This window comes from Moschus berezovskii, chromosome 15 (genome assembly GCF_049115385.1).
Source record: "Moschus berezovskii isolate FMDL1 chromosome 15, NW_MosBer_1.0, whole genome shotgun sequence".
NCBI classification, from domain to species: Eukaryota; Metazoa; Chordata; class Mammalia; order Artiodactyla; family Moschidae; genus Moschus; species Moschus berezovskii.
The window spans coordinates 17981524-18005652 of record NC_142474.1 but is presented as its reverse complement, the minus strand read 5'-3'; the positions used below and the strand labels follow the sequence as shown (position 1 = coordinate 18005652).

Here is a 24129-nt window from a genome sequence, read left to right as displayed (position 1 = left end):
CCTGGTGAATGTTTAGTGATTCATTCTATTTTTCCAGATGCCTAATTGTGTTTTGCCTCAAAGTCTTTGTTGTAAAGTGTTGAGAGTATTGCTGTGCCAGCTTTCCTTGGTCAGTGTTCATCTGTCACACAGCTTTCAATCCTTTCACTTTCAGCTTTCCACTTGCCTTATAATTATGCCTCTTATATACATATACCTGAGTTTGGTAATTTGCTCAGTCTGTTGAAAAGTAGAAAATGTCATCCATTTACAATGGGATTTCTCCTCTTTGGATTTATTCTTACCATGTTATTTTGTGCTCCTCCTTCTATTTTTTAGAGGTTTCTTTTTTTCCTTCTCTTTTCTTGCCTTCTTTTGCATTAACACACCTCTCTCTCTCCATTCCCTTTGCTATTTTGAGGCTGTGTTTTAATTTGGATTAGGTTTGCCTATAAATAACATTTAAAAAGGAAAGAAAAGGTGGTTTGAACAAGACTGTTTATTTCTCTCACTTTCAAGAATGTCTGCAATAGTAATGCTGTAGCCCCAGGCTTTCTTCTCTAGGTTTGATGTCATAATTGGCTTCCATTCATGAGATCTTCCATCTTTCCCAATGGCTGCTGAATTCCAGAACCCCAAGAGCATTCCAGCAGCAAAGGAATCAGTAGCAAAATAGAACAAGCCAGCCCCACCTACCACTCCCACTTCTATCCCTTTGACCAAACTACTCATAGCCTGTCGCAAGGGTAGCATGGGAAATGCCTGAGTCCGGGCAGCCACATATGTACCCAGTTAAAACTACAGGTTCCCCCCAGGTAAGCTGTTTTCAAACGCCTGTGCTGCGCTTGGTGGACAGAGCGTGCGTATTATAGAGACAGGGCATTGTACTAACAGCAGAAGTCGTTATTCAGCCCTGGTGCTAATGTAACTTGTTCTATAACTTTGCATACCATGTCTCATATTTTCCATTTGACAGCACTTTGTCCTAGAAAATCCAGTTTGTCTGAAAAATTCCTGTGTTTTACTTCATCTGAATAAAGTTGCTGTTTGAAACAAAGAAAAGGTTCTACTTCTGAGGGAGAAGGAGAAACAAACGCTAGGACAACTAGCCATATCTGCCATAGAGGCTGATATGCACTGTATTTCTGTTCCTTTAACACTTACAATTGTAAAAGTAAGTTATTCAACATTTTTATCTTTCTCCCAAACAACATAAAAGCCTTAACATATAATTTACCTAATTGTTTTCTTATGATTTAAAACCGCACACATTGTCATATAATTTTCCATTATCTAAATGCGTCTATAAATAACAATTCCCATGTGTTTATCATTTTCTCTATTCTCCATTCCTTATCTCAGATCTTCCTTCCTGGGTCATTATCTTCTTTGCTGAGTTCACCCTTTAGAACTCTCTTGTTTTGGCTGTGCTGGGTCTGGGCTGCATCGCGTGGGCTCCCTTTGGTGCAGCCTATCAGCTTTTCTCTAGTTGCGGTGTGCAGGCCGCTCTAGTTGCCCACAGCTTGTGGGATCTTAGTTCTTTGACCAGAGGATCAAACCAGTGTCCCCTGCATTGGAAGGTTGATTCTTAACCATTGGACCATTAGGTAAGTCCCTGGAGCTGTCTTTAGTGAGAACCTGGGAACTGGCATTAACCCTGTTTGATTCATCTGAAAATGTTTATTTTTGCTCTCATTCTTATTAACCTTCATTTTTATTGTGACATGTGAACAGTAGACAGAGTAAAGAAGAATTTAGAACACTCCTTTTCTCACCACCTGGTTTACAAACCTGGTGATAGATGCCTTCTCTCTGCATAGCAGTAAGCACCTCCTGAATTCTGTTAGTTATACCCTTTTCTTTATACTCGTACCACATATATGTGTGACCCTAAGGAGCATACTGTTAAGTTTTGCCTGTTTTCAAAATTTACATTCATAGAAGCCGGGTGTCTGTATTCTTCTAAAGCATGCCTTTTTGGTTTGTGAGATTCATCCATGTTAATGCGTGTACGTGTAGTTCATTCTTTCTATTGCCATGCAGCATCCCAGTGTCTGAACACATCATTGCTTATCCATTCCACTGATGAGCATTTGAATTGCTTCTACTTTTTGGTTGTGAGCAATTTTTTAGAATAGTATTAAAATGTAATTTATATATCATAAAATTCACCCCTTGAAAGTATACAATTTAGAGGTTTTAGTAATCCACAGAGTTGTCTGACCATCACTGCTACCTAATTTTAAAACGTTTTCCTTACCCCAAAAAGAAACCTTGTATCCATTCAGCCATCACTCTCTAGGAGATGGCAACCCACTCCAGTATTCTTCCTGGGAAATCCCGGGGACAGAGGAGCCTGGCAGGCTGCAGGCCGTGGGGTCACAAAGAGTCAGACACGACTTAGCAACTGAGCACAAGCACTAAAACACGAATCTGCTTCATTTGCTATAGACTTGCCCGTTCTGAACATTTCATACGCATGGAATCCTATGCGAGGTGTTCTTTTATGTCTGTATTCTTTCACTTTGCCTAACGTTTTTGAAGTTTATTCATGTTGTAGCGTGTGTCAGCACTTCACTCCTTTATATTGCTGAATAATATTCCACTGTATGGATATATTGCCTTTTGCTTATCCATTCATCAGTTGTTTCCACTTTTGGCTAGTAGGTATTCTTTGAAACACAAAAGTTTAACTTTAATGGAGTCCAGTTGGTTTTTCTCATTTGTCGCTTGTGACTTGCTGTCAAGTCTACAAAGCCATCGCTAATCCAGCCTTGTGAAGATTTACTCCTGTTTCCTTCTAAGAGTTTTATACCTGTAGTAGTTACATTTAGATCTATGATCCATTTGGAGTTAATTTTTGTATATGGTGTGAGGTGTTGGTCCGCCCTCATTGTTTACATTTGGATACCCAGTTGTCCCAGCATTTATTAGCGAGACTCTTCTTTCTCAAGTGAATAGTCTTGTATCCTTGTCAAAAACCAGCTGACTAGATGTAAGGATTTATTTCTGGACTCAATTCTGTTCCACTGCATTAATGTACGTGTGTATACTTATGCCAGTACCTGCTGTCATGATGACTGTAGCTTTGAAATAAGTTTTGAAATTGGGAAGTGTGAATCCTCCAACTTTATTTTTCAAGTAAAAGAAGTTTATGGCTAGCTCTCATTTTCTCACTAAAGGAAGTTCATGCTTCATTTTTTCACTTCCATATGAATTTCAGGATCAGATTGTCAATTTCCTCAAAAAACAGGCGGATAGGATTTTATTTTTATAGGGATTGTGTTAAATCTGTAATTCGGTTTGACAAGTGTTGCCATCTTTTAAGTCTTCTGATCATGAACATAGGCTATCTTTATTTAAGTTTTTAAAATTTTCTTTCAATACTGTTTCAGTTTTCAGTGGACAAGTCATGTTTATTCCTAAATATTTTATTCTGTTTGATGGTATTGTAAATGAAGTTTTTCTTCATTCCATTTTCAGCTGCTCATTGTTACTATATAGACACAATTGATTTTTGTACATCAGTCTCGTATGTTGCAACCTCACTGTTTTGGGAGGAATTCCTTAGGATTTTTTATATACATTAAGTCCCCTATATATGAATGAGTTCCACTCCAAGAGCACATTTGTAAGTCGAGTTTATTCATAAGTTTAACAAAGTTGGCCTTGGTATCCAACTAACACAATCGTTTATATAGTACTGTACTGTAATAGGTTTATAATACTTTTCATGCAAATAATACATAAAAAACAAATACAGAAAGTAAAGAAAACATTTTTAATGTTACAATACAGTACCTTGAAAAGTAAGGCAGTCCAGTACAAGAGCTAGCATACAGAGGCTGGCATTAACAGGCAGGAAGCGTTACTGACGGAGGAGGGAGAGGAGGTAGGAGACAGTAGAGCTGAAGGATCTCCAGCAGGAGGAGACGGAGGGCAAGCTGCAGTTTCACTCCCATCTGACACTGATGGAACGCGTGATGGAACGCGTGCTCTCATCTTTGAAAGTTCACAACTTAAAGGTTCGTACGCAGGAGACTTACTGTAATTGAAAAGACAAATTCCTCCAACCTGTTCTTCTTCAGGAATATCTTGGCATTGGCTCTTTGCTTTTTCCGTATAAATTTTAGACTCGGCTTTTTAACTTCTATGTTGAGGTTTTGACTGGAATGATATAAAATCTGTATATCAGTTTGGTAGAAAATTGATGTTTATGAATGAATCTTTTGTATCCAAGAACATGATTATGTCTCTCCATTTATGTAGGTCTTCTGTAGTGTCCTTCTTTTTATATTTTCCACATAGAAGTTTTACCTATTGTTAAAGATTTGTTAGATTAGTATTTCAATTTTGGAAGGATGTAAGTAGTATTTTTGTTATTGTATTCTTTTTCTTTGGTTGATGAAATGCTCTTGGCCTTTTTATGATCTTGTATCTAGAAATACTGCTGTATTCTTATTTGTCAATAGGAATTGCTTTTAGCATTGTACCATTGCGTATGTTTACTATAGGTCTGTTGTAAATACACTTATTCTGGTTAAGAAAATTGTTGAATTTAATGGAATTTTGTGTATCTATTCAGATAATCACATGGTTTTTCTAAATCTGCAATGTGGTAAATTTATTGATTTTTCTTCTTTCTTGTCTTCTTTTTAATCAAATATTTATTTCCACTTTTCTCATGTTAGCTTATTGTTCTCTTAGCAGTTACTCTGTATCCTTGACTTTGTAAGACTAAATTAGTACTTTTTTACCACTTCACAGATAACGCAAGGACCTTGATCAAGTGTATGTACTATGGCCGTGAGATATTTCAGTTCTATAAATATGATCTAACTGCCCCAAGACATTATTTTTGTTTTATACAATCAATATCACCCACATAATTACTCTTTCTTTCTGGTAACACTTCACTCCTGTGTTTCTGTGCTGTGGTTATGAGGATCACTTTCCTCTGCCCTAAGAACTCCCTTTGGTATTTATATTCATGCGGTCTGTGTCTTAAAATGTCTGTATTTTTCCCTCTTTTTTTGAACAGTATTTTTTGCTAAGTATAAAACTCTAGGTAGGTATTGATCTTCTTTCAGCACTTTTATTTATAAGTTAAGTCTTTATGTTCTTGTTTCCAGACTTTCTATTGGAAAATCAGTCTTCCTGCTGCTTCTTTGAAGAATAATTATTTTTCCCTTTGCTTTTAAGATTTTTCTCTTGTATTTGAGTTTTATCCATTTTTACTAGGATACCTAGGTATGGTTTTCTTTGTTTTTTCCAACTTGATGGTCACGGGGTTTCTTGAATCTTCAGCTTTAATAATTTTCATCAGTTTCAGAAAAGTCTTGGCCATCATTTCCTCAGATTTCTGCTCCATTTTATTTCTTCTCTCCTTGTGGACTCCAGTTACACATTTTAGACTGCCATGTCATTTCTTCATTTTCTCTTCTGAATTTTCCTTTTTTCCTCCTCTGGACCTCAATCTGGACATTTTCTGCTGGATTATTTGATAGTTTAGCTGTAATTAATCTACAAACCTGTCTATTGCAATCAGTGGGCTTCCCTGATAGCTCAGTTGGTAAAGAATCCAGTGCAATGCAATCTGCCTGCAATGCTGGCGACCTGGGTTCGATCTCTGGTTTGGGAACATCTCCTGGAGAAGGCAGTGCCTACCCACTCCAGTATTCTGGCCTGGAGAATTCCATGGACTGTATAGTCCATGGGGTTGCAAAGAGTCGGACACAACTGAGCGACTTTCACTTTCACTGCAGTCAATTTCAGTATGTTTTTAGTTCTAGAATTATTTTATTCTTTTTGATAGATTTCTGGTTCTTCGCTGAGATTCCCTATCACGTCATATATTTTCCTGGACAGACTCAGTCATTTTAAAGCCCTTGTCCAGTACTTCTAGTACCTGTATCCCCTGTAGGTCTTTTACTTTTTTCTGATTTTTCTCTTTTGCTGTGCAGTCACTTAGTCCTACCTCCTGGCATGTTTGGTAGTTTTTCTAACTTTTTATTTATTCACTCATTGGCTGTTCTGGGTCTTCGTTGCTGCAGGGGCTCCTCTCTAGTGGTGGTGCACAGGCTTCTCACTGCAGTGGCTTCTCATTGCAGAGCACAGGTTCTAGGGTGCTCAGGCTTCCGTGGCTGCAGCTTCTGGCTCTGGAGCACAGGCTCAATAGTTGTGGAGCCCCATAGGCGTAGCTGTTCCACAGCATATGGGATCCCCCTGGATGAGGGATCGAACCCGCGTCTCCTGCATTGGCAGTGGATTCTTTACCACTGAGCCACCAGGGGATCCCCACGCTTGGTAATTCTTATTCAGCACCAGAAACTGTATATGAAAACTACAGAAATAACTTGCGACTCAGGATGATTTTTTTTTTTTTAAGGATGATTTTCTATTCTTCAAGAATGGATTTACTTTTGCTTCTTACAGACAATAGCGTAGGGTGAAACCAACTTAATCCAATACAGAATTCAGCTGATTCAGAGCTGGGTTTTGTGACAGCCTGGGGTATATCCAAGCCCCTCCTTCTTGGCAGACACTGAGCTCCAATTTTTGTCTTGCCCCCATCTTAAGACAGCTGGAAGTTTTGCTCAACTTGAGGTGCTTTCCCCCAAGTCCTGTCTGCCTTGTAGCTCCGAATTCCAGTTTTGGTCTCCCTGTCCCCGTGGAACCACCACAAGCTCTGCTCAGCTTCTCAGACTCTCAGCCACCACTTCGTCTTCTCAGGATCTCAGCTTTTTGCTGCCTATAAACTTGGGCGGCGCCTTGGGGTAACAGACTGGCAGACTCACCTGGTTGTAGTTTCCCTTCTTACTGAAATCTTAGCCTCTCAAATTCTGGCTGCTTTGGTAATTTTTTAATGCCTTGAAAGAGCTATTTTGTTGTTTTGGGTATCTTAGTTTTTTGGGCGTTTTCTTTTTTTAAGTTCAGTTTATCTGAGAGTAACTGCTTTTCCATAGCCAGAATCAGAAGTTATTAGAATTTTCTAATATTGAATCCGTCTTGCAGTACCAGAATAAACCCAGCTGAGATATATTATTTTAGTACATTGTTGTACTTTTGTTAGTATCTGATTTAATAATTTTGCCTTTGTTCTTGATAATTTGGCTAGTAGTTTTCCTTTCTCATCTGTGTCTTATTTTAGTAACAAGGTTCTCTAAGCATAAAATGAGATGGGGTGGCTCTTCTAGTCATAGCCTAAGTCATGATCACTCTGAAGAAATTTCTTTTCTTCCATTCTCTCTGTCCTTTTAGAACTCTGATGGATGTATGTTACGTTTCCCTCTCTCCTCCATGTCTGTCAGCCAGTATCAGTTCAGTTGCTCAGTCGTGACCAACTCTTTGCGACCCCATGGACTGCAGCACGCCAGGCTTCCCTCTCCATCACCAACTCCCGGAGCTTACTCAAACTCATGTCCATTGGTGATGCCATCCAACCATCTCATCCTCTCATCCCCTTCTCCTCCCGCCGTCAATCTTTTCCAGCATCAGGGTCTTTTCCAGTGTGTTGGTTCTTTGCATCAGGTGGCCAAAGTATTGGAGTTTCAGCTTCAGCATCAGTCCTTGCAATGAATATTCAGTACTGATCTCCTTTAGGATTGACTGGTTGGATCACCTTGCAGTCCAAGGGACTCTCAAGAGTCTTCAACATCACAGTTCAAAAGCATCAATCCTTTGGCGCTCTCTCAGTCACTTTTTTTAAATAGTCTCTTCGTTGTAATATACCTACTTGCTTCTTTTTTTTTAGTATTATTTTATTTGGCTGCACCAGGTCTGGGTTGCCACATGTGGGACCTAGCTCCCTGACCAGGGATCAAGTCCAAGCCCCTGCATTGGGAGCACAGAGTCTTGGCCACTGAACCACCAGGGAAGTCCTTCAGGTGCTTCTATTTCTTAAAAAAATAAGGTACCTAAGTACAGTCTTATGATGAGGAATTCTTCAAAAGGGACTTCTTTTATCCCATTCTACTTTAGACCAAGCCAGGTACATACACCCACTACCTGCAGTTATTCCTGGCAGCTTTAAGATGTAATCTAGCAGTATAAGGGTTTTGCACCGGGAGCTTTTCCACTCCTGTTCCCCTCATCCTTACTGGTTTCCAGTAGGGTTTATTCTCTGTGCTGTGTCCATCATGGCCCTTGTTTCTGTGATGCCTGATTTTTCTCTCGCAGTAGTTCCAGAGCTCATGTCTTACCTCCTTCCATGCTCTTAAATCTCTTTTCAGAGCACCTCAATCTCTGCTTTGAAGTACTGTTTAAATATCTGTGGCTGCATGTCACACTTCTCGCCCGTTCTCTGGCAACAACTTCCTGGGGGACACTTATCTGCCGTTTGCTGCTCCTGCACTGTGTTGAGCTCCTGCATGGGCTCCTTTGTAATAACTAATTTCTTTTTTTTTTTTGTAATAACTAATTTCTAACTGAGGTGAAATTCCTCCTAGATAAGCTGTTGTAAGTAGACCATTGTGGGGGAGGAGGCAGGAGGGTGTCCAGGCTGGCAGGGACTCCTGAGCATGGTGGTGGGCGCAGTGCGTTCCTTCAGCTTGGTCTTCTCTCCAGGACACTAGAGGGCAGTCACCATGCAGTGTTGTCGCCCCCAGCCCAGCCCGGTGCTGAATCAGGTTCAGGGAAGCTCCTGCTGCAGTCCACACCCCTTTTTATTTCAAACAAGGGGTTATTTTGTTAAGTTATGCTTAACATAACTCCTTATGTTATGCATAAGCATAACTGCTTATGCTTAACATAATCTCCTCTCAAATTATGCTACTTTTAAGAACTCAAAACTGCCACCTTTACCTGAGCCCTTCAACTACAAGAACTCTCCCTGTGTGGCTATCACTGCACATTGACACTTCCTCATATACCATGCTCCGGAGTTCTATCAGGAGACAGTGTGCATTTTGATTTATTTACTGTGTTTTGCTTTTCAGTGATTTCTAAGGGGGTTAGGAGATAGTATTGTCTTCCTGCTACTTTATTATTTTGATGACATACAACATAAATAATTTTTTTACTTTAGAAAAAAAAATATTTGGTTGTGTCAGGCCCAGTTGTGGCATGAGGGATCTTTCATTGCAGTACACAGGCTCTTTGTTGCAGCCCATAGGCTTCTCTCTTGTTGTGGCTTGGGATCTTAGCTCTCTGACCAAGGATTGAATCTGCACCCCCTGCATTGGAAGTGTGGAGTCTTAACCACTGGAGCACCAGGAAAGTCTCCCCTGCCACTTTAAAACCAGAAATCACACTAAAAGACTTCAACCTTGTTGTACTCCTGGGCTGAACACTTCATGGATAACACTGCCCTTTGCTTTAAGACTTTTGCGTTCCAAGTGAAAGTGGCCTATTCTTGTCATGTCCTGTCTTTTCTCAGGGCTCCTGAAATTAGCTGTGTCATTTTCTGTGTTTATTTACTCTCAGGAAGAATGTGAATACATATAACAGGGGTTATCTGTTCCTTGAAGGTTTTTGTAAAACCTCACCTATAAAACTGCATAGGCCTGGTTCCTTTTTCTAGAGATTTTTAACTCCTGCTTCAGTTTTTTTAAAGTTATTGGTCTAATCAGATTTTCTATTCCTTGTTGAGCCTATGATAGTAATTTGTTTTCCTGAAAAATTTTTTTTCCATTTAAACTCAGTTTTCTGATTTATTGCCATGAAATATCCTTAGCAACTAGTGGGTGGGGTTCACTTTATAAGTATGGTCTTCATTTTTCACTAGAGTGGGTTAATTACTGTGTAAATAAAATGAAGACTGGCTGCCCTCACTGAATAATGATTAGTGTCCTGAGGTGGTGGGGAGGGGAGGTGAAAGCAGCCCTTGTGCTCTGCTCAGCCTTTCTCCCCCTTCTCTTTCTCAGTCTTAGGGAAAGTCCTCAGTGCTGTGGGCAGTGCCCAGCTACTGATGTCGCAGAAATTCCAGCAGTTCCGGGGCCTCTGTGAGCAAAACTTGGTAAGTGTGATTCTGCTTCCTCCACAGTGGGTCTCCCAGAGCCCCAGCTGGATTAGCCTCTAAGCCTCTGTGACCTCCGCCCTGACATGGAGAAGGCCCTGCCTCCTCAGCCACTGGAAGGATGAGTGGTGCGTGTCAGTGCCCACCGCAAGGAAAGGGCTAGGAGTGGTTCTTCCAGGTCTTTAATTCCTTCTGAAAGAGAAAAGTGAACTCTATGTAAAAACAGCCACATGGAAGTTAAAAATCAGTTAGCACTGATTTATTTACAACATACTCTATCTAAGAAGACAGTCAAGGTAAGAACTAAAGAAATAACCACCATTAGGCTTGGTGGGTCTCCCTTCACCCTCACCTGTCGGGCGGCAGCTTTTCCCATGGGGAGCCTCTTTCCATCCAGCCAGGGCTGGGGGACAATGGCCATTGTTTGTCTGTAGGACCAACCTTGGGGACTCACCGAGGAAGTCATGATGAGACAGAATGATGGGAGGGAACCCCCATGGGTCTGTACTCACACCGACCCGGAAGTGATGCTGCCTCCTCCCTATAAAATGAGCCGAGTCGCCTGCCAGCCATACAGTAGGCCACGCAGGCCAGAGCCCGACAGAGTCAGTGAAGGCTTCAGTTACCGTGTGCATGAGAACCCACGCAGGAGCCCATACTTGGGATGGGGTGCAGGACAGGCCCCCCTGCCCTGCTGGCCCCACTGACCCCGCTCTGTCCCACAGAACCCTGATGCCAACCCACGTCCAACGGCCCAGGACCTGGCAGGGTTCTGGGACCTGCTCCAGCTGTCCATCGAGGACATCAGCATGAAGTTTGATGAACTCTACCACCTCAAGGCCAACAGCTGGCAGCTGGTGGAGACCCCCGAGAAGAGGAAGGTGAGCATGGAGCAGTGCGGAGGGGAAGTCCAGGGACAAATTCCTGGTCGGCAATAACGCTGCCCACATCGGTCAGTGCTGCTTGGCTCCCTTCTCGTGTGTCGTCTCTGCACTGGGGGCTCGCGTCCATCAGTCTGCGGGGTCCATGCTCGGCGCTCATCCAGCATGCTGCTGGCTCTGTGTAGCCAAGGCTGCCCCCGAAGCATGCCTTCCCTGCCCTGCATGTTCGGAAAGTGGGACTCCTGGGATACACATGCCCTCAGCCTGGAGCTCTAGTGTAGTCACAGCTGTTGGAACGTCAGAGACAGAAAAATGGTCCTTCTCCTAGGACCACGCTGCCAGGAGTCCAGGGCTCTGGACCGGATTCTGCCTCCCCGGCCGGTCTCGTCCCTGAGGCCCATCTGTAAACAGTGGTGCCCAGTGACCCCTTCGGTTATTGGGTACTGGACTGTGGCCCTTATGAGTTCTGATCCCCTAGAATAGCACGTGCAATGTGATCTGGGAGTCGGAGGCCCTGAAATTAAATCCCATCTCTGGCTGTGTGATTCCTGCGTGAGTTTCGGGCTCTCAGTGGTTCCAAGCAGGGGTGGGAAGAGGTGATCTGTCCGCCCCCCTCCTCCTAGAACACACTAGGATTTGTACGCTTGCTTTTTGCTCCCATGCCCTGTGCTCTTCCCACCGTCATCGCTTCTTGTGGCTTCCTGGTTCCAAGTGTGTGTTGCTTGTGCCCGATGCGGGGGAGCTGGGGTGGAGACTCCAGCTGCCAGCATATGGTGGGTGGTAGTGCCGCCACACACAAGGTGGCACCTTTATTTTATTTTTCTTCCCCCCTCACTGTCTCACTAAAGGAAGAGAAGAAAGCACCCCCTCCGGTCCCAAAGAAGCCAGCCAAATCCAAGCCGGCAGTGAGCCGCGACAAGGCCTCTGATGCTGGGGACAAGCAGCGTCAGGAGGCCCGCAAGAGACTCCTGGCGGCCAAGCGGGCGGCTTCCGTGCGGCAGAACTCAGCCACAGAGAGCGCGGACAGCATCGAGATTTACGTCCCTGAGGCCCAGACCCGGCTCTGAGACCAGGAAGCAAACAATTTTAAATCATTAAAAAAAAAAAAAACACAAACTAAATGCAAATGGAACAAAATTTTCTCAACCTTTAGTATGGTTATTCTGTCTAGAGACCCTGAGCCAACTTTCAAATTGACGCATCCAAGGGCTCACGATTTGGCTTCTTTGGGTCCCTCCAAGCTTTAGGTTATGGAGACTTCACACACACACACACACACACACAAAATCAACAAAAACATGAAACTAGGAAACTTTTTTCTCCTCTTGCTGGCCGCGGCGGACTAGATGGATGGACTTCGGCAACTCCCCGGCCCGGCCGCCAGACTCCGGTCTTTTTACTTGTTCTGTCTAATGAGAACTTAAACTAGCTTGTTTACAAGATGATGACAGCCCAGGGGCAGCCTTGGGCACCTGCCATGTCCTTCCTTCTCCCGGCCACCCCAGCTCTGACCTCGGAGTTCTCATTCTTAGGTTTCTCTTTGCCCTTCAGAGCTCACACAGGGGTCACGATCCTGACTATCGGCTTTCTGGTTCTCAGCCCTTTGTGTGGTTGAGGCCAGAGGACAGAGAGATGGACACGCATCCCCTCCCCCACCAAGTGCTCACACACAATCACACACGCGCGTGCACACGATTGCAGGTTCCTCTCAGCAGAAGCGGCCCTCCCACTGTGCTGCAGCAGCCTCCGGTCTCACCTTTCTGAGACCAGGAGGAGGGCTGAGGTCTTGGGGGGTAGGGGGCGGGGATGAGATAAAAACCACAGCTACCACACTCCAGACTCCCGCCTTTTTCTTCTCTCCAGCCCCTTCCTTCCTTCAGCAAAAATGTATGACTCAGAGTGACTTGCTGGGGCCACTCGAGAGGGCCCCCACTTTCCAGGGGCGGTCTATCCCGGCCGAGCCTGTGTACAGCACCTGAGGGGCGGGCGGCTGTGTCTGTACGTATGTGTACATATGCACATAGACCTTAGAGTGTATATTTAACAAACGCCCCTCTGCTCACCCATGCCCACCAGCGCCACCGCTGGCTCTCGGGGCACCTGGCAGGAGGCGGGTGTGTGAATAGCATATATTTTTACATGTACTATATCTAGGTGTGTGTACAAGTGTGTGTAAAAATATATACCTTGTGTGTAAGCAGCCCTCCCTCCTCTTTTTTTTTTTTGACTCTCACCTCCCCCCCACCATGGGCCCAGCCTCTGGGTTTTCTATTTTTTTACCCCAATCATCCTTCTCTCTCCCCAGCGCCATCCCAGCCCCACTCCCAGGGTGTCATGAGCCCTGAGCTGCAATGGTCCAGGCCTTCAGGGTGAGGAGAGTGGGGGCAGGGGGCAGGGAGAAGGTGAGGCCGGACCGCAGCGAGCTCTGTGCACCAGGCTGCACGCTCCAGTGGCCGGGGCTATGGTATTGGGGCTGTCCTCTGTCCAGCACCCACCGCAGGGGGCCTGGGTGAACTGCGGGCCTGCTCTAGGGCCCATTCCAGCTTGGCCGCCGTCTGTGACCTTGGGCAAGTCACTTGACCTCTGTGTGCCTCAACTTCCTCCTCTGTAAAATGGGGACAGTCCCCGCCCCTCCCTACCTCACAGGCATGTTGTGAGAATAAATGAGGTAATGTGTACGAAGGGCTCGTGGTGTTATTGAAGTGGGATGGGCCAGGCTGGCATGAGGTGGGTGGAGTGGACGCCCCAGGAGACAGCCTGACCAGCTTCCTTGAAGAAATAAATGCTTAGTAAGTTGCTATATGGTGGGACTTCCCTCATAGTCCAGTGGTTAAGACCCCACACTTCCAATGAGGGGACATGGGTTTGATTCCTAGTTGGGGAACTGAAAGTCCCACATGCCATGTGACAGGGCTAAAAAATGTTTTAAAAAAAGTTGCTATACCGGAGCCAGGCTGGGCCACCCTCGCTGACAGCTGGTGCCCGCTCCAGACCCCTGCCCTGCATGCACTTAACCCAGGACAGGGCACTCGGTACCCCTGACAGCTGTCTCCAGTTAGACGCCCTGGATGCGCTTCCTGAGCACCCACCCTGCCTGGCCCAGGGCCCGGCAGATCACTTGCAGAGCTCACACTCCAGTGGGGGAGACATGGAGTGTGTCCCAGGTGAGCTCCAGCACACGGCAGGCGGTAGAGAAGGCGCTGTGGCGTGGTGAGGCCGTGGGAACCCTGACGGCACCACCCAGGCTGGCCTGGGCAGCAGCCTCTGGTCAGGGCGAGGGACAGGGGTGCTCACCGGCTTCGGGGGCCGATGTGGGGAATGGGGTGTGGGGGAGACCGTGGGAAAGAGCATTCAGGAACAGAAGTGATGCTGTCTGGAGGGAAGAACATGTGTTTTAGAAAGTTCCTGCACCATTGGAAATACAACACTGTAAATCAACTCTACTTCCAATAAACATTTTTAAAAAAGAAAGTTCTTGGGCCCAACTGAGCTGCAGACACCTGGTCTCCTCCCTTGGCCCAACCCAGCTGAGGTGCTGGTTGACCTCAGGCCCAAGGGAACTACCTTCCTAGGAACTTTGTCCGGGCTGCCCTGCCCCCCCTAGCGGGGCCGTCTGCGAGCTCATCTGAAGCCCCTGGGCCAGACCCCCTCCCCCAGGAGCAGGCTGCCCTTGCGTCTAGATCCTGGTAGCAGTGCTGAGCATCCAGCGACCACGGGTGGCTCAGATTAACTCCTGGGGCTGCCTGGACCTAGCCCCACGCTGAGACATGGCCGAGAGTGACGCGAGGGTAAGTGAACAAGTTTCAGGTGGCCTGGCGCTGAGCTGGATGCTCAGAAGCCTGGAGGAATGTAGGAGCTGGTCCCACTGGCTTTGACCAACCAGCAGCCGAGCTTTACGCCAGCCCAGCCTCGGGGCACGGGGAGGACCCTCACCCCTTCAGAGCCTGAGTGTTCCTGCTGCAGCAGGAGCGAGGCATTGTGGGTGAGCCCAGGGAGAGCCCTGCACAGCCCGTATCAGAGCATAAGTTGGGGTGGGGGAGGAGCACACCTGACTGCTGAATCTGGGCCCCTGCCCCCAGCCCTCCTTCCGCACCAGAGGAGAGGCCTGCCTCCCCAGACTGAAAGGGGAGTTTCATGTCTTTACCCAGAATCACCAACTGGCAAGATTTTGCAAACAAAACATTTGCAAGATTTGCAAACAAACATCTCCCTCACCTCAAGCATTTAAACATAAGCTGCACACACCATGCTGCTGCTGCTGCTGCTACGTTGCTTCAGTCGTGTCCAACTCTTTGCGACCCCATAGACGGCAGCCCACCATGCTGGTTCACCCCAAACACACCAGGGGACGCCTAAGAATAAGGACACTCCTTCCCACACAAGCACGTACCACCGTGTGCTCAGTCACTTCAGTCATGTCTGATTCTTTGCAACTCCATGGACTGTAGCCTGCCAGACTCCTCTGTCCATGGTGATTCTCCAGGCAAGAACACTGGAGTGGGTTGCCATTTCCTTCTCCAGGGATCTTCCCGGCCCAGGGATCAAACCCACGTCTCTTGCATCTCCTGCACTGCAGCGGATTCTTTACCACTAGCACCACCTGGGCAGCCCAGTATTATTGTTACCCTCTTAATTTAACCAACGAGTGGCCCTCAAGCACTTCCTTTACCCAGGAGGGCACTGAGACCTTAATACCAGCTAAAGTGGGGATCATACTCCAAATGGCCCCGCAACAGCCTCCACGGCTTTTCCTTCATATCCAGCCAGGATCCAAAGCAGGATTGTTCCCTGCTCTCACGGCATCATGTCTCTCTACTCTCACGGAATCAAAAATGGTTTGCCCACTTTTTTCATGACCCTGACATTTTTAAAGTACCCAAGCATCTTACAGAGTGTTACATAATTTGGATTTCCGTTTTCTCATGACAAGACTCAGATTCAACAGTCTGCACATGAACATGGCTTAGATGATGTCCCCCTCTCCTGTACTCGGTTCTATCAGGGAGGCGTTTCTCTCTTCATGGAAAGGCAGCTTCCCAGGGGACCTGAGAATCCTTGGCTCCTGTGTTTCCAAAGCACAACCCTTGAAGGAACAGAAAGGGCCAAGCCTGCTCTCTGAGCCAGAGACCATGAGGACCCCAGATGAACTCGGATGAGAAGCTCCCATCACCACCAGCACTGGAGCGGGGCTGATAAGAGAAATTTAAAGTGAAGTTGGGGGACTTCCCTGGTGGTCCAGTGGTTAAGAATCTGCCATGCAGTGCAGGGGACGTGGGTGTGATCTCTGGTCAGGGATCTAAGATCCCACATGCCCCAGAAGCCTGTGCAACGAGGATCCTGTGTGCCATCACCAAGACCTGAAGCAGCCAGATAAATATTTTTTAAAAATAAAATGAAGTGGGGCGTCTGCTACCCACCTGAATCTGGCTGATCTGAAAAATCAACGTGGTCCCCACAGCCCCTTATGGCAGCCAAGGGACTCCTCAGAAGTCCCCCATCTGCTCCCTCCAAAAGTTCCCCTCTGATCAGGACCCTCTGCACCCTTCCCGGCACCTGCGGGAGAAAACCCAGCCTCCTCACCTTGGCCTTGGAGGCCTCTGCCCACCTTCTAGCTGCACCGCCCATGGGAGCCCGTCCGCGCTCTCTGCCTTCCAGCCAGCCTCACAGGCCTTGCACAGGGAGCTATGGCTGCCCCACCAATGCATCTCCTCTCTGCTCAGCTCTCAGGCCAGTGGGCATTTCTGCAGGAAAACACTCAGGGAGGCCAGGCTGGTGCAAACCGCCCCCTACACTCGGAGCACAAGAGTGACGTCCTCTGCTGCTGTCACTGGCACTTAGATCCGTGAGATTACAAACGAATCCAGTATCTGTCTCTGCCAGGGAGACAGATGGGCTCCCCGAGGGCAGGAATAGAGTGTGTTTTCACTAGTCTTGGTGCCTAGCATCAGGAAGTAGTTCTTAAATGAACGACTTTGTTGGGGAGCACAGGGGCGGGACTTCCCAAAGAAGGTAATATTTGAGCTGGGCTTTGAAGGATGAGCAGGAGTTCTCCGAGCTGCGGCAGTGAAGGACACAGCGAGCAGAGGCAGACATGTAGGACTGTGCTGCTGCTCGGGGAAGGGGTGCACTGGACAAGCCTTGAATGCCAGGTTAGGTCTAAGAGCTTTTACCAGCTTTGAACAGAGTATGGTCCTTTCCTTTCATAGAACCCAGTTTCCCTTAAGAGAGGGGCCCCCAGTCCCAGCCTCCATGGAGCCATGGTACTCTGGTGACCCAGTGAGCACCCATGTTTGTCCCCAAAACAGGTCAGGGGACCCAGGCCTGGAGAAGTCCCGTGACCAAGAGGGGATGTGGGCCCTTGGAGCCCCTCAACTGCTAATGGCTTTAACTCCTATAGACTGACAACTCCTACATTTAAATCTACAACCTGAACCTTTCCTGAACTTTACACTTCCTACTCACCATCTCCACTTAGATGTTTAACAGGTAATCTCAAAGTTAACATGTCTACCAACTAGTAAAAGGAAACGAGAAGGGTTAGAAAAATCACCATGTGGGGACTTTCCTGGTGGTTCAGTGGCTGGGAATCTACCTATCAACGCAGGGGACCTGGGCTCAATCTCCGGTCCACGAATTAAGATCCCACATGCCTCAGGGCAGCTGAGCCCATGGCTGCAACTACTGAGCCTGTGCTCTAGAGCTCGCGAGCCGCAAGAGGAGCCATTGCAAAGTGAAGCCATTGCAATGAGAAGTCCTCGCATCACAACTAGAGGGTAGCCCCCACTTACACCAACTAGAGAAAAGCCCACGTACAGCAATGAAGACCCAGCACAGACAAAAATAAATAAAAACTTTAAAAATCCACAGAATAATCATGAGGAAGTACCAAGTAACGGGCCCGGACTCTCCAAAAATGTTAGTCTGTGAAAGACATAGAAAAGCTCAGGGACAGATGGACTTCCCTGGTGGTCCAGTAGTTAAGAATCCACCTGCCAATGCAATAGACACAGGTTTGATCTCTGATCCAGGAAGATTCCACGTGCCATGGGGCAACTAGGTCCCCATGAACTACTGAAGCCCGCTCACGCCCTAGAGCCCGTGCTCTGCAACTAGAGAAGCCGCTGCAATGAGAAATCGGCGTACCACAACTAGAGAACAGCCTGGGCTCGCCACAACTAGAGACAGCCTGCACACAGCAACAAAGACCCAGCAGAGCCAAAAAAAAAAAGCTACTTGACAGATTAAAAACACTGCAATCAATGCAGAAAAAAATATTCGATAAAACTCAACACCCTTTCATGATAAAGAATGCATGACAAATTAGGACTTCTTCAAGCTGACACTTGAGGAGAGAACATCCCCCCCTCCCCAAAAATCCACAGTTAACATGTTTTACGGTGAAAGACTGAAAGCTTTCCTCTCAAGATCAGGAACAAAGGTGAAGAGTTTCACTCTTGCCACTTCTATTCAACACGGTACCGTAGGTTCCAGCCACGGCGTTTAGGCAAGAATGAGCTTAGAATGAATAAGTGAATCAACGGATGGCATCCAGATTGGAAAGAAAGAAGTTAAACTACCTCTATCTGCAGATAACATGATCTCTCATATAGAAAATCCTAACAGGACTTCCCTGGTGTTCCAGCGGCTAAGATTCCGTGCTCCCAATGCAGGAGGCCCGGGTTCCATCTCTGGTTGGGAAAGTAAGACCCCACATACCATGTGGTGTGGCCAAAAAAGAAAAAAATTTATGAAGAATGAAGCACTGATTCATGTTATAACATACATGGAATTTGAAAACATTATGCTAGGTGAAAGAAGCCACATATTATATCCATTTACATTATATTTCCAGAGTAAACAAATCAAGAGACAGAAGGTAGATTAGTGTTTGCCAGGGGATGGGGGAAGGGGAGGAGAGGAGTGACTGCTCATGAGTATGCAGTTTCTTTGGAGGTGATGCTGGTAGAGAATCTGCCTGCAGTGTGGGAGACCTGGGTTCGATCCCTGGGTTGGGAAGATCCCCTGGAGAAGGGAAAGGCTATCCACTTCAGTATTCTGGCCTGGAGAATTCCATGGACTGTATAGTTTATGGGGTTGCAAAGAGTCAGACTCGACTGAGCGATTTTCACTTTCACTTTGGGGGTGATGAAATGTTCTGGAATTAAACGATGGTGATGGTTGTATAATTTGTGTTTTTTCTTTTTTAATTTTGTGAGTTTTAAAACCACTGAATTGTACCCTTGAAAATATAAGTTTTAAAAATGACCTTAAACAGAGAGGTCCATAGAAAAAGCATTTTTGCAAATCATGTATCTGATAAGGGATTAGTATCCAGAATATACAGAGAACTCTTACAACTCAACAACAAAAAAAGCAAACAACCTAAGCAGCTTTTTGGGGTTTTTTTGGCCACACTGCACATCATCTGGGATCTTGGTTCCCTGACCAAGGTTCGAACCCAGGCCCACCCAGCAATCAAAGTGCCAAGTCCTAATCATTAGACTGCCAGGGAATTTCCTAAATGGTCAAAGAATCTGAATAGACACTTCTCCAAAGACGACACACAAGTGGTCGATAAGCACATGGAAAGATGCTTAACATTAGTTACCGTGGAAATACAAATCAAAACCACAGTGAGACATCACTTCCCACTCACTAGGATGACTATTACTAAGCAAAAAGAAAAAGAAAAAATAACAGAAAATGACAAGTGTTGGCAAGGATGTAGAGAATTAGAACCCTTGTGCACTTGTGGTGGGAATGTAAAATGGTATAGCTACTACGGGAAACAGTATGGCGGCTCCCACCTCCCCCCCACCCCATAAAAAAACAAACTAAAAACAGAGCTACCATATAATCCTTCAATTCTGTTTCTGGATATATACCCTAAAAAAACAAAGTCAAAAGCAGGGACTCAAAAAGATACCTGAACTACACCCATATTAAGAGCAGTATTCTTCACAATAACCAAAAGACGGAAATAACACAAATGTCCGTTGACATGAATGGATAAGCAAAACTGTGGTCTTTCCACACAATGGAATATTATTTAACCTTAAAAAGGAAGAAAATTCTGACATATGCTGCAAGATGGATGAACCCTGAAGAAACCATGCCAAGTGAAATAAACCAGTCACAAAAGGACAAATACTATGTGATTCCATTTATATGAATTTCCCAGAGTAGTCAAATTCAGAGAGACAGGAAGGGGAAGGCTGGTTGCCCAGCAGGTGAGGGAAAAGAATAGGAAAGCTGTTTACTGGGCTACAGAATCTAAATTAGGGAAGATGAAATGGTTCTGGGGATGGACAGCGGTGATAGCTGTACAACAATGTGAATGTACTTAATGCCACTAAACTATACACTCAAAATTGTTAAAATGGTAAATTTTGCTATTTTACCACACACACAAAATCTGCAGATGGTGACTGCAGCCATGAAATTAAAAGACACTTGCTCCTTGGAAGAAAAGTTACGACCAACCTAGACAGCATATTAAAAAGCAGAGACGTTACTTTGCCAACAAAAGTCCATCTAGTCAAGACTATGGTTTTTCCAGTGGTCATGTATGGATGTGAGAGTTGAACTATAAAGAAAGCTGAGCCCCAAAGAATTGATGCTTTTGAACTGTGGTGTTGGAGAAGACTCTTGAGAGTCCCTCGGACTGAAAGGAGATCCAAACAGTCCATCCTAAAGAAAATCAGTCCTGAATATTCATTGGAAGGGCTGATGCTGAAGCTGAAACGCCAATACTTTGGCCACCTGATGCAAAGAACTGACTCATTTGAAAAGACCCTGATGCTGGGAAAGATTGAAGGCAGAAGGAGAAGGGGACGACAGAGGATGAGATAGTTGGATGGCTCACCAACTCAATGGACATGAGTTTGAATAACCTCTGGGAGTTGGTGATGGACAGGGAGGCCTGGCGTGCTGCAGTCCATGGGGTCGCAAAGAGTCAGACACGACTGAGCGACTGAACTGAACCGAACCACACATACACACACAGAGGAGGATCAAAGAAATATGACAACCTTGGATTGACTGTTGGACCAGAAAAAAAATTTTTTGTAAAGAACATTATTGGGATAATTGGCAAAACTTGAATATGGACTGTTAGACAATAGTATTAAATTGATGTTAAAATTTTCCTGATTTTTACAAAGATGTTACCAAGTCCAAGCTCACTCTGCTCACCACATGACAGGCCGATGAATCCAAAAGAAGAGGTATTGAGGCAAGGAATATGACTTTATTTGGAAAGCTAGCAGGCCGAGAAGATGGCAGATTAGTGTCTCAAAATAACCATCTTTCTCAGGGGTCTGGACGCCAGGTTCTTTTGTAGAACCAGAGAAGGGGTGAGGAACTAAAGTGAAGACAGAACAGAGGGGGAGAGGCAATGGGGAAATAAAGTAAAAGGGCCATCAGTCTTGCAAAACATGTCTGGGAATGGCCGTGTTAATCACTTCTTTTCACAGGTGGGCAGGGTCAGATTATCTCCTCGTGAGCTGAACAAAGGCACTTTAGTTTAACAGTCAGGCAGAGGAGCAGGGTCCTCTGAGGCTGGCCAGCATGTATGATTATAATAACAACAGCAATGAAAAGCAAGTCAAAGAAACAGTTCTACAAGAGATATATGGTACAATGTGGGGAATATAGCCAATATTTTATGGTAACCATAAGTGGAATATAACCTTCAAAAATTGTGAATCATTATATTGTACACCTATAATTTATATAATACTGTACATCAACTATATTTCAATTTGTTACTTTTTCCTGGTTTTAATCATTGTATTATGGATATGTAATAGACTTTCCTTAGGAGATACTCACTGAGGTATTTCAGTGTAAAAGGGCTTGATCTGTGCAAGTTACTCTCAAATGGTTGGGGAAAAGGATACACACACACACACACACACACACACACACAAGGACACACACACACACACACGGAAGAGAATATAAGAAAGCCAAATATAACAAGAGCTCTCCATACAGTTCTTATAACTTTATCCTAAATTTGAAACTATTTCAAAATAAAGTTTTTAAAATGTAATAGTTTTAAATATGTCCAAAATAGAACTTCTGATTCCTCACCAAACCTGCTCCTTCCATAGACTCAGCTAAGAAAATGTCAGCTCTTTCTTTTCCAGCTGCTCAGACTGAAACCGGTACATGGTGTCGTTTCCAGGGCTCTGAAGAGCTCCAGTACCATAGTTCATTAAGTCTCAGTGCAGAGAAGAATTCGGCGAGAGCAGAGTGGTAGATGAGAAGTGATTTATTAGAACAGGATGATTGTGAGGCTTGCGAGTGGACAGGTGAGGAATGCCACACCCCGAGAGCTTACTGGGCTACAGTTTTACAATCAAAGGATAAGTGGGGAGGGGGAGAAGACCTTCCTTTTCTTCCTTGAGTAGACGTCATGTTTTCATCATTAGTTCATCCTCCAGGTTGTACAGGGGAGTTTTCTTGTCCCTGTATGGTCAAACTAGGTCCACAGATTATTTTTTTACGTGTGCAGAGAGCATGTCCTAGGGATCAGTGACTTACTGTGCTCACTGGGCAGGACGTGGGGCTCATGCCATGGACTTTTTTATTGTCGTGGGCCATGTCTCATGCTTCTGTTGCGTGGTTTTGTTGCTAAGCAAACCTGCTTTCTCGAGTAACCATTACCTTACAGGGGTCTCCCATATTTTTCTACTTACAATCCCCTACTGGGATTAACCACTTAATCACCTTGGAGTCTTCACACACACACATTAATCACCTTGGAATCTTCACACACACACACACACACACCAATCCATGTGAAAATCCTACCAGATGCAACTTCAAAATATGTCCAGAATCCCATCATTTCTCCCACTGCCAGCTCACTAGTCTGGACACCTCATCCTGCTCAATAGCTCCTCACTTATCTCCCTGCTCCCTGCCCACCCCCCTCCCACTCCAAGAGGGATTCAGTTAAAACATAAGCCAGATCATGTCACCCTTTGCTCAGAACTCTCTGAGGTCTTACAGTGGTCTACAAGTGTAAGCAGAAGCGAAAGAGTCCCTGGAGAAAGAGAACCAGGAATGACTTTCTTGACATAAGGGAAGCCATTCTGGCCTAAGCCATTTTATGATCTAAGCCTGGCCACAATGCTTGCCCTTGAACAGTTCTCAGTAATGAATGATCTTAAGGGAACAATAGCATGCAGAAAAAAGGCAGTCAAACAATACAGCGGTGATAAAGCGGAGTCCCAGTTCCTCCTCAAGAGATTATACATAACAATTCATCTTTGAGTACTGCAGGAACTAAAGTCCCCACCCAGGTAGAGCAAGGAATGATGACATTGACCCTCTTGACTCTTCGTCAACCCTGGCCCCAATTCTAGGAGGAATTCTCCTCTCCTCAACCCCTTCATGAATATGCATGGACCCTTAGCTTAAAAGCAAAAGCGAAAGTTGCTCAGTGGTGTCCAACTCTGTGACCCCATTGACTATACAGTCCACGGAATTCTCCAGGCCAGAATACTGGAGTGGGTAGCCTTTCCCTTCTTCAGGGGATCTTCACAGCCCAGGGATCGAACCCAGGTCTCCTGCGTTGCAGGCGGATTCCTCACCAGCTGAGCCTCCCCCAGTTTTGCTGTTCAGGGAGACACTGCTTTGGGAAAGATTCCCCGTGCTCTCCTTGCTGACACAGGAAATAATATTTCCTTCCTCCTCCTGATCTTTGGCTTGGCAGTGTCTATTGGTTCGACACCCACCAAAAGGCTAACCCAGTGTGGGGGTAACACAAGGATCCTTGGGGCTAGGTCCCTACTGCCTCTCAGAGCTCCTCTCCCAGCCCGGGTCCCTCAGTGACACTGACCAGCGCCCCCTACAGGGCTTCTGTCTCAGGTGTTCACTGGGCCAGGCTCACTCCCTCACCTCCTTCCTGGGAGGTAGCCCCTACCTCTCCTTTGTTCTCTCTCCCCTCACCTCCTTTTATTCTCCTTCAAGGCATTTGTTTCTACCCTCCAAACTGTGTAGCTACTTGTTCATGACATTTCTCTCCACAAGAACAAAAGCTTCCTGAGTGCACTCACTATAGTTCACTGCTATTTCCCCAGCACTTGAGCACCCTGCCAGACAGGTAGCAGGTGTCAGTTAATATTTACCAAGTAAGTAACTGGATGTTGAAAAGTTCCCTCGGGAATGGAACGTCTGAGTTGAATCAAAGGGAAGGAGAAAAAGCGCAGGCAGGAGTCAGGGTGGGAGCTGATGGGTAAGCTGGGCCTTCGGGGGTCACAATGACGGACAGGGCCTGATGGCAAAGGCAGAGGGGATTGG

General features: G+C 45.8%; 1 protein-coding gene across 2 annotated transcripts in view; it reads left to right on the top strand.

Moving 5' to 3' along the window:
• The window catches only part of LOC129563100 (disks large-associated protein 4), a 63868-nt gene extending 50375 nt beyond the window's left edge, over positions 1-13493 (top strand). For both annotated transcript variants that reach the window (XM_088843816.1, XM_088843815.1), the window contains exons 5-7: positions 9843-9934; positions 10660-10815; positions 11664-13493. In XM_088843816.1, coding sequence (XP_088699942.1) covers positions 9843-9934; positions 10660-10815; positions 11664-11882 — 467 coding nt within the window. In that variant the 3' untranslated portion in view covers positions 11883-13493. The remainder of the gene's footprint in view (positions 1-9842; positions 9935-10659; positions 10816-11663) is intronic.
• The last annotated feature ends 10636 nt before the right edge of the window (positions 13494-24129 follow it).